General features: G+C 41.1%; 1 protein-coding gene across 2 annotated transcripts in view; it reads right to left on the bottom strand.

Annotated features, from left to right (window-relative positions):
- The window catches only part of slc66a2 (solute carrier family 66 member 2), a 42,190-nt gene extending 25,342 nt beyond the window's left edge, over window positions 1–16,848 (bottom strand). Inside the window, exons 1-3 of one of the 2 annotated variants that reach the window (XM_085791996.1) lie at window positions 16,554–16,848; window positions 14,025–14,158; window positions 11,167–11,217 (exon numbers count right to left, since the gene is read on the bottom strand). In XM_085791996.1, the coding sequence (XP_085648122.1) occupies window positions 11,167–11,217; window positions 14,025–14,158; window positions 16,554–16,756 (388 nt within the window). In that variant the 5' untranslated portion in view covers window positions 16,757–16,848. The remainder of the gene's footprint in view (window positions 1–11,166; window positions 11,218–14,024; window positions 14,159–16,553) is intronic. The other variant, XM_085791997.1, reaches the window with a different exon arrangement.
- Window positions 16,849–18,344: the final 1,496 nt, after the last annotated feature.

Raw genomic sequence — 18,344 nt, 5'->3', positions numbered from 1 at the left:
CTCCTTATCTCCTTAATTGGCACCTTAACGCTCTGTGTGGTCAAATCTCGAGACCTCCAGAAAGTGCCCCATGCAAGCAGATAACCCAAAGATTAAAAGACTCATTAAGATGACGTTCACCATTAAATAGGCTACTTTGCCTGAATTGAACAACCCTGCTGTTCTTCAAAAATGTTTTCATAAGCATAAATGACATTTGAGTGTATGATTGAATTAAATATTGTTTCATTAGAAAATTAACTGCCCCATTGTGACATTTAGATGGCATTTCTAAATTAATATGCATGACAGGCACGTTTGTGTGCAAAGTAACCTTGTAATACTGGACCAATCCTTTCTGACAGACAAGTTTAACAAATCCCATGAATGAAACAGAATAAATATGAAAGAGCAGTTCAAACAAGGCCACAGCAGTCCAGCAACTCAAGTTTTACCACAGCAAACTCTAAGAACCATATCTATTTAGCTTCTAGCATGCTGAACAAAAGATGAACAAAGAGATTTTTAAAAGGTATAACAAGTAGACTTTCTGTTCCAGTATAATGAACACTGAGAATATCATTTGAACGATATTTGTTTACTGTAAAGCAGCAGTTGTTCTGTAGGAACAGTGGCTGCAGATGCCTGATGTGACTGTGGAGCCTGGCTGGCTGGCAGCAGAGCCAGAGGAGCAGGTATGTGGGCCAGCTAGCATCAGGCTGGTGCCTGGTGATAACAGCCAAACACAGGGGGAAGCCATGGAGGGCAATAGAGCAGCGTATAGCGCCAAACTGGCGGCTAAAGACCTGCAGCTTCACACTAAACACAAAACCAAGCATGATACGTGTAATGTATGACTGAGTGATGATACAACTGAGCATGTGCATAGGATTTAAATGCAGCAGCATCTGGCAGTAGCATTAACATTTACAGTTTTACCATCTACTGGCTAGCTAGCCAGACAGCTAACAGCGTGTTTGACCAAGGTAATCTAAGAGAGACCAAGGCAAGGCTTCAAATAAAAACAACGTTCAAGTGTTAACCTGACAACATGTAGGCTACATTTATTTATCAAGTGGCCAGCACACAGCATTGAATTGATGCTAATGTTGCTCTCTGACCGGCTGAATATTTAAATAAACTTAACTGTAGCCAAATACGCTGTGCGTTTGTTAGCTTGTAAATTAAGCTAACTACAACAGAAAATAGCACCATGCACATTTTGTGCATTAGCAAATACAATAAAAGTACCAATTATAACAACACGATTCATTCTGAATGTTTGATAATTAAATAATTTAAATTTAAGCTTCAGTGTGGTATGAAATATAATTAGGATGCATTTGTGTGAAGAATTTGCACAGAATTTGAAAAAAAAGGGGTATGTATGATGTAATAAATACTACTTCCTGCACAGTGACATCCCTTCAATTAAAAGAGGAAAATAACTTCCTTTTAATACAACTGGATTACCTTGGTACACACAAAACCAGTTAGTGAACATGTCTGTCCTAAGCGTTCGGATTACTAATGGAGGTGGTTTCCTCTGTATTTTGTACCTTCCTACATTTTGTTTTACAACACATCACCCTTAATGTCAGACATGACTTTGGGTCGTTAAGTTAACTTTCCCCCAGTCTCCAGGGCTGCAAAGGGATTTCAGTCTGAAGGAAAAATGATATGATACATGAAATTCCTGTGTGGAAGCATTTTTTTTTCCATCTTGCAACTTAATTTGGTGGCCAGGGAATGAACATCTTTGCCTCTAACAAGAAAGGCCACATTGTGATTATGACATGTGCAGTCTCACTCTCTCAGCCTCATGTTTGAATAATTACACTCCTTCGTGCCAGTGCTGAACTGTCACCATCTCTTAATCTTGTATACTGTAGCTGTCTCTCCAAAACCAGGAGCAGGCAAGTCTCATTTCTGAGTATTTTTTTGTGTGTGTGTGTGTATGAACAGCAGAGCAGCGTGTCACTTCAGTTCACACTGACCTCAAAAGGATGTGTATCACAGCACCGTACCTGAGCCATACCCTGCCATACACAAGCTCGCGCTGAGCCACTTGTAGACCCTGCGGCATTCTCCTCTTCCTCTTTAAGCTCTGCAGTGTGTGGGGAGCAGCGGTGGCGCTGTGTGGGAACAGACTGAAGCTAGCGTACAATAGACTCCCTGTGGTGGCCAAACATCTTGCATGCAGCTCAGTTTGAGGACCCACAGAGTTGTGGTACATGTGTAGGAAGGCACACAGGTCAGAGTTAGAGATTTAAAATGCTTGTTTACCAACTGTTCCCAGTTAGGCTCTGGAAAAAAATTAAAAAAATCTACAAGAGGAGTTGAAATAATGGCTTGCTGTCACTCAAAAGCAGCCGTGGGAGAAGCAGGAACATTACTATGAAAGACAGACAGCTATAGCAGCCGGGGAATTTGAACCTCAGATTTCAACCTGCTTCATTTTCTGAAATTTGGAAGGGGGTTTCAGCTTTGTCGGAATGATAGGTATTCCCTGCCAGGCCACGTCTCTGCACTGCCACCTAGACTGAATGCTGTGTCTCTTCTATACAATGGACTCAACCTAAATTTTCAGCCTCTACCTCCCTTTAGGGATTGGATAACTGCAACCTTACATGATGAAGTGATTTATTCTGAGATGCCAAACCCAATGAAGCTACAGGTTCAGGAGCGCTGTGGGACCAGAAAGACTAATGAGTCATTACAAGACAGTAGAAATAAATGGACATCTCTTATGTGGCCATGTAGCTCCATAAAATCGTTAGACCAGTATTTAAGTGGTATAGGACCACTCAAGCAGAGGTGTAGGGCTGCTACAGCGCAGGGGGATGACTCTCTGCTGCTCCAAGTGAGGAAAATATTCAGTTTGCATAATCCTGTTGGAACTTCATATATTCATATATATTCATTTTTGAAGGTTATTGAAGATCCAATCATCACTAAAGCGTATGTCATGCAAGAGAGCCAAAAGAAATAAATGGATTGGTCAAAGTTGTCATATAGGCATTTAAAATCCAGTGATGAATTCACATCAACTCATGCATTGAGTAACATGCAAGAAGACATTCCACCTTACAAGTTACCAGTACAGCTGCTGGTGGCCTCTGAGCGACCCAGTGAACATTAAAAAAAAAAAAAAAAAAAAGCCCATTAAACTTGGAGAGCTTAGGAGAGCTTTACCTCTGCCTGCACTGCAACTTCCTCTGAGAATGGATGTTTCAAATGCAGCATCATTTAATTTCATGGCCCAAGCGAGTTAAACCATTTCCATTTATCTATAATTGCTTACTGACAAGCTCCTTACAAACCTCTACCTCCATGATGTCAGTCCAACGTTTGATCCTGTGGTCAGTTATAGTGGATGATTGTAGAAAAGACTTCTGATAACGTGTTGTAATGGAATACATTCATCATAGGTGCATTATCTAAACAGCACTCCAATTCACAAGCATCACAACACACTCAAGATTTAATGAAATTCTTGCCGATTTATCATATTGGGTGGCAGAATGGGAATGGGATAGTGTGAAAAATGAATAAGGTGTGTTTATTTAATTTGTGGTCATGATTCTCAGGAGTTGCTTGTAAGTTTTTTGTGTTACAAGTCCATCTTGTCTTATTAATTCATGAAGTTCACATCTAAAATGTTTCATCTTTGGGGAGAGGTTGTGATTCAGATGTGCTGGGAATTGGACATGGAGTACAATGAAAATTCAATAGCAAAAAACCCTACTACCAGAGGTGTTTACTTTTTAATGCTTTGTTCAATTCACTTCTCTGGACGCTCGGTCTTTTCTGAAACTCTCGGAAACTTTGTCCAAAAACACTCGGTGCATACTCTAATAGAAAGTGTTATATTATTGAGTTAGTGTTTGTGCTTTTACACTGTCCTGCCTGTATCCCTGTAGAGGGACCAGGAGTGAGCCCAGAGTATAAATGTGTGTGTATATGTTTCATTTATATTGTTTCGGGGGAACAAGTCCAAAAGATGCATCATGGAGGCAGATTTTGACAAAAACTACACAACAGTAATACACAACATTATGATAAATACTGTATAGCTAACATTACCAATTCATGAGCTTATCCAATTTATGTTTCCACTCCATTGCCATCTCTGGTGACAGTTACATAGAAATACACTTGCCTAAGCAAATACCATTTTGTGTTCCTTTGCAAAACCTTTTGAGAGAACTTTGGGGGGTTCTGTGCAAAACTTTATCACATTTATACAAAACATTTCAAACTCAAACCTTCTCAAGGTTTCACACAAGTTTTGCAAAATAGTGAAAAAGTTTTGTACGATCCTCTTTATTTCTCTCCAGTCAATTTTTTATTCCTCTACATACCATCTTTAAAGGTGGTGACTAAAATAAAATGCAAACATTTCAATTCATAGACTACATCTGTAAAAAAAAAAAAAAAAAAAAAAGTTAATCAGAGGATTGAGCTGAGACAGGGCCTGTGCCTCTGGAGAACAAACAGGTCAAGGTATCCTGGAGAATAAAACCACAAAGGCTCTTAACTTGGCATAAAGAAAATTCAATCATGGAGCAAAGTCCACGGTTTGCTTGCTGAGACAAATTCATTTTTATGCTGCTGGAGAACTTGAAGAATCTAATCAGGGCTTCCTCTGTCAGGCCTTCAAAACAAGTAAAAAAAAAAGTAAAGTTTGACTCAAGCCCACATCAGACGAGGTGAAACTTTTCCCACTGTCACCGCCAAAACTTTTCATAGAAATATTACTTCTTACCCCGAAACCCTTTTACCTCCACCTGAGCGATCACCAGCATTTCTGATTCTGACACAGCCAAATGATCTGATCTTTTAATCTCCTTAAAGGATTGCAGCAGGCAGTCTTCCATATAAATCACACTGAGCTGCTATTACACCGGGATTCGTCCCTTGTCTTAAGCCTAAGACTACACATGCTACAACAGAAGCCATACTGTGCAGAACAGATGTGTCTGTAGGCTAATTACAGCACCACAGACCAGCCTATGTGCACTTCTGTATTATCTCAGCAGCACAAATTATAAGGTACAATGTCTCGATGTGAAATCTTCACAGCTAGTCATATCTATTATGATCCATCCGCATTTGGGCGAGCCTAAATTCTATTTAAAGTAAGCTGCAATGTGTTTTTCTTTCTGGGTACAAATGCCCAGCTGTTTGATGGAAGTGCCTGGTGAGATAATGATTCTGTGCTGCTATGAGGGAAAAAAAAGTGCTATGATTAAGCTCAGTGAACATAAAGGGAACAAACTGAACAATCACAGAAATTTTGTCCTGCCGACCAAACAACACAGTGGTGACTCACTGTAGAAAGCCACAACGTGAAGCTGGTCCACCTGACAGCTGCACACCGACACCAGTTTGATATCATCGCAGGCTGAGGTCTGTGGAAGTTGCTATTTCTTTGTGGCGTCTCTGATCTTACAGGGATAGTTCAACATTTTGGCAAATTGGCCCATTGCCATAATACCTATAGTCATAGCAGTAGGTTCATTACCTTTAATTGTCGCTGCAAGCTATTTTTAGAACGGCGGAGCAGAGCCGTGAGCTGCTCAGAGCTACGCTACGGAGGCTAATGGGATTTCTTGGTTTCCCTCATCAAACTCATCAAATACACAATCCAACAACTCCAAAATGCTCTGGTGGACAAGTTGTGACCTGCACATTCACCACGCTATGAGATAATAACGTAGCGTTACAAGACAGAGTTGTTTTCAAGGCAAATACAGAGACTGCTTGCCGAAAAACTGCCCCTGACAGGAACGTGCATCAGCGGTTTTGCATGAATTTGCCTCAAAAACAACTCTGTCTCGTAACGTTCTGTTATAATCTCGCGTGGTGAATGTGCAGGTCAACTTTGATGAGTTTGATGAGGGAAACCAAGAAATTCTTTGAGCCTCCATAGCGTAGCTCTGAGCAGCTTGCGGCTCTGCTCCGCCATTCTAAAAATGGCTCGCACCGACAATTAAAGTTAACGAACCTACTCCTAAGACTACAGGGATCATGGCAATAGGCCAATTTGCCAAAATGTTGAACTATCCCTTTAACATCCATCCACCTTGCCTGAAAAAGATCACAACTCCTCCACTGAACTAACAAATCAAGCGCCTCTCTGCCTAATTTGTTTCCTTTTCTTCCTCCCTGTACCATGGTGTTTTCATGCCTCCTATCAATAATACAGAGTACAACACGCTTCCACGTGATATTTCCCCCAAGCGGATCAATGAGCAGGAGCACACCAGCTAAGCTGCAATCAAAGAACATGACTCTCTGTCAGTTCTAATGACGCAGAGTTCACTGATCAATGACCCTTCATATAGAAGCTGCAGCCACCGGCAGCATCAACATGTGGACAAAGCGAGCTGGCAGCGCTGCACCTGCATGGGCACTGGAGAAAAGCAAATACCCTGCTGCCGCTCCCTCCTTCCACAAACAGGTAGAACCACACAAAGCCACAATATGAAAACTCTCAATGCTTTTCAGCCCCTGCTTACTTTGGAAATGTTTGAAAACATACAGGTTGTAAATAAGCGCTTGAATATCAATGTGTATTAACCAGTCTTGAGTGTCTATCACAACACACTGGGCCCTTTCCATATTACACAAACGTGGTTTCCTACCGCCCTCTAGCGTCCACACCAGGAACAACAGCCCTTTTTTTTTACCTGTCAAAATATAATGAATATGTTTTACATAATGTGAGTGCTCCATCTCTTTTATGATTAGTCCTATGGTCTAGGAGTCAGTAGCAAACCCCAACAACCATTCATTATGTTTTCTTTAAACATAATGACAAATATTGTGGTGGGAATTTTGCTGGAGTCTTATTCTTTGTAGTTTGTTAGAATGATTAGTGATAAGCTATTGAACCCTGGTATGTTAAACCTTATGTTTGAGGTGAAGATGACAGGATGAACTCATGATAACCCTGTGAGATTGTACTGTACAGAAGGAGGACAAGTGAGAAACAACTGATATTGTATACCATGATTTCTTTATAGACTGTAGGTATCTACAACCCTGAGATACTAGAGTGCCCTGTGGTTCTGTGTTGTGTCCCTCTCTAGAGATCATTGCGCATGATATTTCATTGGGGGACCCTATTGTTTTTGCCAGTATTCTTCTACCTAGGAAATCCTACTTCCCATACATGAAAAATTACCAAACTTTGCACAAAGGTCCAGTCCCTTTACTTTAATTTACTCAACTCCAAGCACATGTCAATAACCCTCATGGGGTGGCCACAGCAAGCGTTTAAATAAAAAAAAAAAGAACAATTCCTAACATCAACCATACATTCTACAGTTTTGCAATTTTCACCAAAATGTAGCCCTAATAACTATAGAAACCGTCAAATCCAGTGCAAATCATCAAGTCCATCACTCTGTTTTTTTTCTTCCAAAAACTGCAATATTTATCAAACCTTTCTCCCCCCACGACTTTTGCTCAATTGTCACCAAATCTGCTACACTGCATCTTCAGACTGTCCTCCACAAAAATACCACCTAGCTTTTTATGTGAAAAGTGGAGCCTACAGTGCATGGAAACGTTTGACTATAAACAGTACTAGTGTAAACATACACCAGCAAATTCTGGCTAAATACATTTTCAATGTTCCTGAGTAAAAATTACAAAACTCTGGAGTCATAGTAGATGAAGTTTGGCAAATATCATAATTTTATCTCAATAACTGAATTTTTGAAAACATTTTTAATTTTGCACTCATGTGAACAATAGCAGCGCATTGGTCTTGTTTTTTGATTCCCAACAGGCAGACCTAAAAATTTCCGCAAAATAATCCAAAACTGTTCCTTTACAACAAGTACAAAGTTATGAGCTGGGGCCAGTTGGAGAGTTTCAGGTCAGATTTTTTTCCCATTCAGTTAAAGTTTCTCTACATGATCAAATTTTCCAATGAGCTGCGCTTAAAGGGATAGTTCAACATTTTGGCAAATTGGCCCATTGCCATAATCGCTATAGTCATAGCAGTAGGTTCGTTACCTTTATTTGTAGGTGCAAACTATTTTTAGAATGGCAGAGCGGAGCGGCAGGCTGCTCAGAGCTACGCTACAGAGGCTAAAGGAATTCCTTGGTTCTTGTGACCTGCACAATTACCACGCTATGAGATAATAATGGAACGTTACGAAACTGAGCCATTTTCGAGGTAAATACAGGGTAAATACAGAGTCTGCTTGCTGAAAAACTGTCCCTGAACGCAACGTGCATCAGGGGTTTTGCATGAATTTACCTCTAAAACAGCTCCGTCTCGTAACGTTCCGTTATTATCTCATAGCGTGGTGATTGTGCAGCTCACAACTTGTCCACGACAGCATTTTTGAGTTGTTGGGTTGTGTATTTGATGAGTTTGATGAGGGAAACCAAGAAATTCCCTTAGCCTCCATAGCATAGCCCTGAGCAGCCTGCCGCTCTGCTCCGCCGTTCTAAAAATAGCTTACACCGACAATTAAAGGTAACAAACCTACTGCTATGACTATAGCGATTATGGCAATGGTCCAATTTGCCAAAATGTTGAACTATCCCTTTAAAGCCACCACCCAATGTGGTGTATTTTTCCACTAGAGGCATTTTTCTATGTCATATCAAGAAAAACCATAGATGTAATCAAAACAACACTGGTTCACACAGCAGCTTCAGAGACTTGGTGTGATGCACACTGCCTGACAGGGACAGAACACATGCACCTCTACTGTCACTAGCCCTGCACTGGAAGAGGCCAGCCAGCCAGCAGCTGATAGAGACCAAACATCCAGACATCACTGACTGGGTGTGGAGGACCAACCAGGACCAACATTGACAGTCTGAAGCCATAGTGAGCAGCGCAGCAGATTCCTGTCATATGTGATTCAGCTATTTTTTTTGACCTGATCAGCGTGTGTCACTGTGCAACTAAATGTGAAGTTTCTGTTGTATGAAAGCTTTATCTCTTTTTTTGCTTAGAGTAAACAAGATCAAAACATTCTTCTTTCTGTCTTACTTTCTTATGTGCCACTCAACCAATGCTCCACTTTAAAAACTAGACACATACTATATACTGTCACAACTTATTTTTTTAACCGACAGGAATAAATAGTCAACTGGATACATTGGTGTCTATTATAGGCTGTGGATTACTATACATTTTTCTAGTGAGTTCTTACAGCAGCAGGATTATGGTTGTGGACTCAAATCAAATTTAGCTCCAGTTCCCCTGTTTATGTAGAATAGTGAATGAAAGCACTTATCAGTCTGTAACTAAGGACGCAATTCTTTGTTCATTTAGGTCTATTCATACAGTAGAATTTGTTGACAATAAAAAGAATGAAGAATATTGCAAACCTGTAAAAAATATTGCAAAACGTATGTTCAGTATCCCCTCAGAAACATTAAAAAGTTCACTGAACAAACTATTGATGAAGAAGAGAATAAATCTGTCTTAAAGCACACATACAGACCAATATAAGTGAAGTGTGTTAACTCATCGCAAACCACACATTTCTTGACATAACATTTGTTAAAAAAAAGAGGTATTATGGTGAAATTAAGTGTAGTTCAAAGAACATTTACAGAGCCAGTTAGAAGTCAGCAATGATTAAAAGTCAATCGAAAAAATATCAGGCAGTAGAAAAGATGCATAACATTCATATATCAGGTCATGATATGACAAACATACATTAGTTTAGGGGTCATTTAACACACATGCAAAAAACACTCCTGGTTTAGGAGTTTACATCAAAAACAAGTCGTGCATATCAAACCGCAAAAATATAAACATGATGTGAGAAAAATTAGAACTGGATGACGTGAGTAAGCTGCTTAAAACGGAAAATCACTGATCATTATGAATAAGCCTGAATGAGTTCATAGGTTTGTCCTTCCTTCCTGAGCTGCCATTTCACTGAAATGACACTTTAAAGTGGCTACTTGTAAGTTTCCTCTGCTGCTGTGTGTGGTTTCTCTTTGAGAGGAGGTGGTGGTGGTGGTGACTGTTGCTTGACACACTTCAGCCTTTACTGCATTTACAAGACAAGAAGTTACATTACAACCTCTGAGCAGCATCTACATCCTCAGGGCAGATTGGAGGCTACAGTATCTGAAAGTGATGAGCCAGACCAGGGCTAGCTAGTTAGCATGCATGCTAACTTCAACAGAGGAGGAAATGTGATAGAGACATCGTTTAAAGGCATAGTTCAACAACATTGGCAAACTGGCCCATTGCCACAATCCCTTAGGAGTAGGTTTGTTACCTTGTCGGTGCAAGCTATTTTTGGTACGGCGGAGCAGAGCCGTGAGCTGCTGATGGCTATTTGGGATTTCTTGGTTTCCCTCATCAAATTCATCAAATACACAATCCAACAACTAACACCAAAGCAAGCAGACTCGAAAACAACTCTGTCTCGTAACGTTCCGTTATCATCTCCTAGTGTGGTGAATGTGCAGGTCACAACTTCTCCATGAGAGTGTTTTGGAGTTGTTGTATTGTGTATTTGATGAGTTTGATGAGGGAAACCATGAAAATCCATTAGTAGCTCTGAGCAGCTCGCGGCTCTGCTCCGCCGCTCTAAAAATAGTTTGCACCGATAATTAAAGGTAACAAACCTACTGCTAAGACTATAGGGATCATGGCAATGGGCCAATTTGCCAAAATGTTGAACTATCCCTTTAATATTTGTGTTGCTTTCCAGTGCTGAAGACAGCTCTTGAAGAGTAAAGGAATTGAATGTGATGCTTAACTTGCAACGTTTCCTCTGGACTAGTAAGTAAACAGCTGCTGAAGTTCAGTCATGCAGCCATAGCAGAACTTACAAATAGCTCCTTTAAGCACAAATAACATGCAAAACCACACCCACAGAGGTGTCTGAGTGAAATGTTTGTGTCACTGTGTAGGGTAACATGCACTGAAAGCATCACGGCAGTGGCTACAATGGTCAGGCGGTGAATATGGATGCAACAACACAACAACTACATGTTTGATCTAAACATGTTGTAAACGTTGTTAGTCATTCTCGGTTAGTGCTGGCCAGGCTGTGGGAGGACGGGGGGGGGGGGCAGGGGGGCAGCCCCGCCGGGTCGTCATGCATGACACACAGAGATGGAGAGGGACAGGCAGATGAACTACGACTGAGGTTTCATGGCAGACACATTGAGTTCCGTACATACCGAGAAAGAGCCTCTTAGGGATTCTGACCTCCTCGTCCTTACTGTCTGTTGCTACAGACGAGAAATAAAAAAAAAGGAAAAAAAAAAAAAACAGAGAAGAAAGGGAGGAGAAAAAAATTGCTTGGTTTTCTTCATTTTTCAGCAAAGCCAGAGCTGACCCCCTGAATGTGAGCATGACTTTGTAACACTCTGTGACATTTACCGAGACATTTCAAGTCATCAAGAGTAATTGGCGACACTGCTGAAATGCTAATTGACTGATTCCGTGATTAGTTATATCAATAATGATCATGCATTTGGTATAAAAGACCGGAAAAGGGCAGCAGAGGTCCCAGTGGTGAAGATTTTGCAAGCATTTGCACCATTAAAGGCCCTAGAGATGTACTTTCTCTGTTCCTTGCAATTAGTAATGTTGTCCTACATGAACAGTGAACTTCTTTCCAAAGCAGAAAAGTTTTGGTTATTTTGCTTGTGTTTGTATATCTGTTGTTATTAAATAGTTTGGGGAAAAAAATGTTTTTTTCTGGTCACTGTCACTACGTGCTTGTTCATGCTGGGAACTACTGAATCTCTGTAGATCACATGACCATATAAAAATGAATAAAGATAAATTGGTTAACTTGGCTGTGAATCAGCATTCTTAGGGATCAGCTGATTTTCATTAAAATATGTGACGGGCAGATTAGCAACGATGCTTCTAGTCACTGCTGACCTGTGATCAGTTCTCTGGCGTAGTGGCTGAGAGACACACGGTGGTCTTAATGGGGCAGCTCCACCTCACACCTTGTTCATAGAGCCTGTATGGGACAGCTCTCATTCACAGATGAAAAATATCAGTATTGGCAGCAAAGGAACGTGATCGATGCAGCAGAGGTGATGATGTGTTCAGTTTTTGAGTATTAAAATATATCACACAGTGATTTTGTTTCCCAAAACGTTACCTCTGCTTATTTAATCCTGACAATTTTTCATAACTTCAAGAAAAACCTGATCTGAATCCAAATTTTCACAAATCTGGAAATATATGTATTCACTTCAGCTGTCAGTGTTTTCCTCAGATCAGTGCCCTCAGGACTGCAGCCTGCTGCCTCCCTCTCTGCTGTCAGCAGATTGCACGTCGTGTTAAAGGAGTGGGTCATTTTTGGGTGGACATCTGTCCATGTTTGGCTTTTAAAGGGATTTATAACATGTGTCGGAAAGCTTTTATTGCAATTAACATAACAAATTGTCACTTTCTCCTCTGCCGTGTGTGTGGGGAGGTGAACCAGAAAGAAGAGGACTGGAACACAGACACTGAGCTGAGATGGAGTCAGTCCCCATGAATTAGGTAAACAGCATGAATAAAATATTTAGATTTTAAAATACTTAGTGTCTGAGGAGAGGGGTGGGCTGCCTGGCAGGGGAAACACCGGCTGGCAGCATGACAGTTACTTTAAGAAGTTACTGCTCTCAGCCAAGAAGTAGGCCTACTCCTGCTTCCCATAAAACTAAAACTTATCATTTTACACCTCTGTGTTTTTTTGGGGGAGGAGGGATTAAAGAAACAAGATTATAACTTGTTAGTGAGTGAGTTTCAGACGTTCTGGTGGTTGGATCCTGCCACCTGCAGAGAGCTGTGAGCTGTGTGCCGCTGTGTTCAATCAAGTGTAGCTATTTCCAGACAGATAAGAGACTCAGCAAGAACACAAACATGTACTTCTCTTAATATTGAACTTTTGCTATTTTTCAAGTTCTGAGTATCAACTAGTTAGTGAAATTAGCTCTCTGTAGTTGGAAGAGTTGGAAAACAAATGTATTAAAGCTGCATTTGTGGCTTATTGTGGCTAGATGACCTGCATGTTTTCTTTTCTGTCCTTGTTTAGTTCCTCTGTGATTCCATGTGCCCTTCCCTGTCTCCAGACCTCTGCTCATCCAGTCCTGCAGTAGCTACACAGTGTGTGCAGAGATGCAGCTCTAATTAAAACATGTGACGCAGACTTCAAACACATGACTCGCAAAACAACTATGAGCTGTTCCTTATCCATTTGTGTGCATAAGCGTGTAAGAACATCCGTGAACAAACAGCGTCTGGTGTTTCAGCATACAAGTTACTGAATAACTGGATAGCTCCAGGTTTTACAGGAGTCTTTGAACTGTGGCTCATTTTGGATTATTTTCTCAAGGGCACGTAAAAGTCAGGCAGATTTGATACTTTTATAGCACAGGTATCAGTACTGAGTGAATGATAAAATAGTTTATATCTAAAAACTTTGATTTTAATTTATTTACTTTTTTTTATCTAAGTGTAGAAAAATAAATTAATAAATCGATGACTTAGGCATCTATCATGTTTTCAGACAGACACTTAAAATGGCCCAAAATGTTGGTGAGATTAAAATAAGATGATTTTAAATAGCTGAATAAGGTTAGATATATTAAAAAAGGTTGAAAACAACAGTTTGTACCGGTCAGGTGGTGGATTATGAAACCATGTTTTACTGGTTTACTGTATAAACAATCTTCAGTGTAGTAAAATGGGATGGCAGTTGCGGCGCTCGAAACTGGTCTGAAGTCAGATTTGACCGTGTTAAAGAAGAGGTAAGGTGATCCATTAACAACATGCTGACATTCATTCACACACTCCTACATGTCTTTGAACAATCACACATGCACCTGCCTACACACACTCACCCTCACATGCCCTCTGGTATTATTAGACACAATCATATCTCTAACTGCACACTCTTTCTGTCATACACACACCCACACACTCCTACAGTTGACACGCTAGGTTACACTGACCCATTCACTCTCACAGCGCTGATGTAACTGAGCTTTATCTACACGGTAAACGGCCTCGCCGAGGATTTCATTCTGACCTATGAAGGAGCGCCTCTTGGTGTTGAGTTCGGTGGCCATGCGGACGCTGGTGCACAGGTTCAGCATGATGAGCATGGTGGCGATCATGATGATGCTCTGCCACAGCAGCAGCGTCTCGAAGTAGCGGCCGAATCTGAAGGAGAGCAAAAACAAAAAGGGGGGGTGTGTGTAAATAACGATATTCAACATGACAAAGCTCTGCCAGCAGGAATGCTGCAAGTGCAGGTTTTTCCTGTTCTCTTACAATATCATCTGACAGGAAGTTGAACTGATTAAAATCAGAGGAAGAGTGTGTAGGTTTTTCACTCTAGATGGTAAAGTAAAGATCTCTTTGTCTACTCATTCTAGGATTACCTCTTTGAGTTACCATGGCCAACATGACCTCCACAGTGTTCTACTCACCAGCTGTGTGAGCAGTTATATTATACAACCAGAAGTAGGCTGCAGTTTGTTCTTGGGGGAATTTACATGTTATTGTAGTCAGGAACACCAGCCCAGGGCCATGCACTGATACACAGCTCATCAGCACTCAGATCAGTGTTTTGTGCTAGGAGTGGCGGCGAGAATCAAACACACTAATTTAAAAAACACACCGGCAACAGCGACCACTGATCTATATTGAGACTTTTTTTTTTTTTAATGGGCTCTTTGCACAGCTCCACTACTTCCTGAACTTAATGCTGCCCCTTTGTTTCCTGTCTTACATTATTGGACAAACTGATTAATCCAGGTGTGTCTGACCATTGTGACTACTCAGACACACTTGGATTAATCAGTTTGACCAATGATGTAAGACAGGAAACAAAAGAGCAGCATTAAAGGGATAGTAGCATTTTTTTTTTTTTTTTTAAGTGGGGTTGTATGATCTACAAATAGCCCCTAAGTACTTTAATTGCAGTAGAAGACTCTCTGCACTCCTCCCGTTAGCAACGCCAGCCCATAATAGCCCTGCCCAGAGATTTACAACATACAGTGTTGTGAATGGACCCAAAGAAACTGCCTATTTTCGCGGCCTAAAAGAGGTTTTACGTGAAAAAAAATACACTGTTCCATTATATTATAGCGAACCATGGAACAGTGTATTTTTTTTCAGGTAAAACCTCTTTTAGGCCACGAAAATAGGCCGTTTCTTTGGGTCCATTCACAACAATGTATGTTGTAAATCTCTGGGCAGGGCTATGGGAGAGTGTAGAGAGTCTGCTACTGCAATTAAAGTACTTACGTAGGTGGGAAGGATTGCAAAGTAATAGTAACTGGTAAGATTGTTATTGTGCGTCTGCCCCAATACAAGCAGCGGCGGCAATAATTTAGTGGTGGCAGGCCACCACGACAAAATGCATGGCAGAAACCCTGCAGATATAAGCTAATAAGTAAATGACAACCCTCAGTTCAGGGCTCCAGACTAACTTTTTTTTACTCAGAGCACAGTGGCCCCCTAACTTAAAGCAGAAGTAAGTGGAATATTTGTGTTAATATAAGTCTTAAATAGTTCTATCTTCCGACAGCAATCATTTTGGTCTGAAACACGGGTCTGTCAGTCACTCTGCTCTGCTGTAATCCGAGGAGAAAACTTTCCTTGTATCCTACAACCTTTATCCAATGAGGAGAGAGAACAGCGTAAAGGGGCGGTCCTCTCTGTGTGTGCAGCCAAGGGATGCGCGTGAATGTGGTGACGTAGGGACGAGGGCGGGGACTGCTAACTCCATCTGCTGACAGGAAGTTATCCAAAACAACCGCATCGCTTACTTCTGCTTTAAAATTTCAGGAGTGCAAGCAGAAAATTTAGGGGTGCACACCATGAATCTACTTGCACAGCAAATATTCACATTTCCTTTTCATTCATGATCCTCACATATATTATTTGAGTTGCCCCTTCCATGTTTAAATGATGTAAAAAAAAAAAAAAAAAAATTTTTAATGTTCTCTAACTGTAACTTTGATGGAAAGTGCTCTATAAATAAATTATTATTATTATTTTACAAGCAGATATAAATTAGCCTACTTGCACCGTCTCAGATTTTAGGGGCAAAATACCCCCACTTAGGGGCAGTCTGGAGCCCTGCACTTTAAGATACTTTAATTGAGCATACACAATAACCAAGTGCAATCAAAATGCCACACAGGGTTATATAGATACTTTACATGCTGAATTTTCAGGATTTATTTCACTCTCAACCCTGAGGGACCTCTGTATATAACCCTATTTTATTCTTTTTATATAAATCCTAAATTTATTCCAAATTTGTATTATATTGCTACCTTTTACTATTTTTTGTACCTTTGTGTCTGCACCTGACACCAAGTCAAGTTCCTTGTCCTGTAAACTGATCTTTACTGCTCTCTGCAATGAAAACATTTCTGATTCTGATTGTGAATACCTTTAGGGAATACATTTTTGGCCTGAGGGGTCCCTGGGGGTTAAAAATCACAAAATATAAGCCTATACCAGATCTGGCATACAGGAGAACATTTAAGAGGTAAATATGTGAATGGTGTGTGACTGGAACTACGTTGACTCGTTAAGTTACCTGAACAGTATTCTGAGGATGTTGGCTACCAGCAGCACCAGGCACACGTAGGTGGAGAAGCCCTCGGCGTTCTGGGTCCGGCGGATGTCTCTGTACTGGGGGATGTAGGGGACCACTCCACCGAACACCATGGCCCCGGCAGCGACCCAGGCCACCAGCTGGTTGAACACGGACAGGATCTGGTTGAACAGCTCATCTTCCATGTTCCAAGTCGGTGCTTCACCACCGGCGGTCCCAACAGCAGGCAGTGTGGGGGGACAAGACGTTAAGAGGCGGTGTCAGCTGGCTGTCCCTGGCCCTGGTCCTGGTCCTGGTCCTGGTCCTGGTCCTGGTCCTGGTCCTGGTCCTGGTCCTGGTCCTGGCCCTGTGGAGACTGCTGCACGGCGGCTGTCCTCCTCTGGTTCCTGCTGGCGAGTTGGAGAGGGCGAAGAGAGGAACATCCGTGTTTGCAGAGCATTACTCCTTTGAGGCTCACGCAGACAAAGCGGAGGCTACTGCCACGCCATCACAAGCAGAGCAGAGCAGAGCATCAGAAAGCAACGAGCCGGGGGGCGGTGTGACAGGAACAGCTGAGAAAAGCTGAGCGAACACAAGTAACATTAATGTTTAGCTACTGAACCAGACAGACACAACAACAACGCTCACCGACCGTGGTTGTTGTTGTATTCACTCTGCGTCTGTGGCTGATGAACTGATTCAACACTTTGTGCTGATGCTAGCTAGCGCTGCTTGACAGACCGCGCTTAACTAAGAGGAAAACACTCAATGTTCCGGAAACTGCGTGAAAAGCTCTTGAAACCGACAGGAGATTTCATCTAAACTATGTAAATGAGCTCAGCGTCCCTGCATTACAACTGTTTCCTCGCAGACTGACCATGGATGTAATATATGAGACTGACCCACGGTCAGTGTATTTTCATCCTGAGGTTTAGCCAGCCTACACTTCCTGATACGTCACACGTCACGTCACGCGAAGAGCGTGCTTTTTCTTCTTCTCATAATGCATGGGCATGGGACACCCCCAGTCTGCATGTAAACTTTTATATTGCACTTAGGAACAAAACCAAACAGTATTTCATTATGCTACCCCACCGATTGTGTTTCTTTTCATGTCTCATCAGTTGTCTGTAAAAAAACAAAAACAAAAACAATAAATAATAATAAAAAAAGGAACAATACATTAAAAAAATAGCTAGTATTACCAAAAACAAACAAACAAAGAAGAGAGAAATGTGTTTCTTGTATGTCATTGTTTCTGAGGGGCTTGTCCTAAAAACAGCTGTTAAAATGTGGGCTGCCTGGAACTGCATTCCTCAGTTTTTCTTTCTTATAATATTTAATACAAGCTATGTTCCTCTTATTATATTCTAATTTCTTTATTAGGATTAACCCCTTGAGGTGTATCACCTCGTTTTCGAGGGGGTCCCAAGTAAAAATAAGAAAGAAGGATAAGGAAAAGAGAATAGAAACACATAACAAATACAACATACTACAGTACAACATTCACACACAGACACTGGAAAGAGTAATCAAGACATTACAAACATTACAGCCTAGCATACAAGAAATAGTGAGCTATTACAAGCTGCAGTTACCTTGAATGCATATCATATTATGGAGTATAGTAGCTGTAGCATCAAGGACTCAGAAATGGGCAGTAGGTGGGTCCATCTCATGGGGAGATGGTGAAATAAAATGGGGCCTCAACAACCCATGAACAGTCTTATTATTTTAACATGATATGTATGTAGCTAATATGTCTAGAAGAGGATGATTTGAGCCATCTGTAAA

Source organism: Trachurus japonicus, chromosome 11 (assembly GCF_045865225.1).
Source record: "Trachurus japonicus isolate A0001 chromosome 11, Traja_1.0".
In the NCBI taxonomy this organism is placed as follows: Eukaryota; Metazoa; Chordata; class Actinopteri; order Carangiformes; family Carangidae; genus Trachurus; species Trachurus japonicus.
Note: the sequence above shows the minus strand (reverse complement) of the source record. Positions and strands in the feature narration are given on the sequence as shown.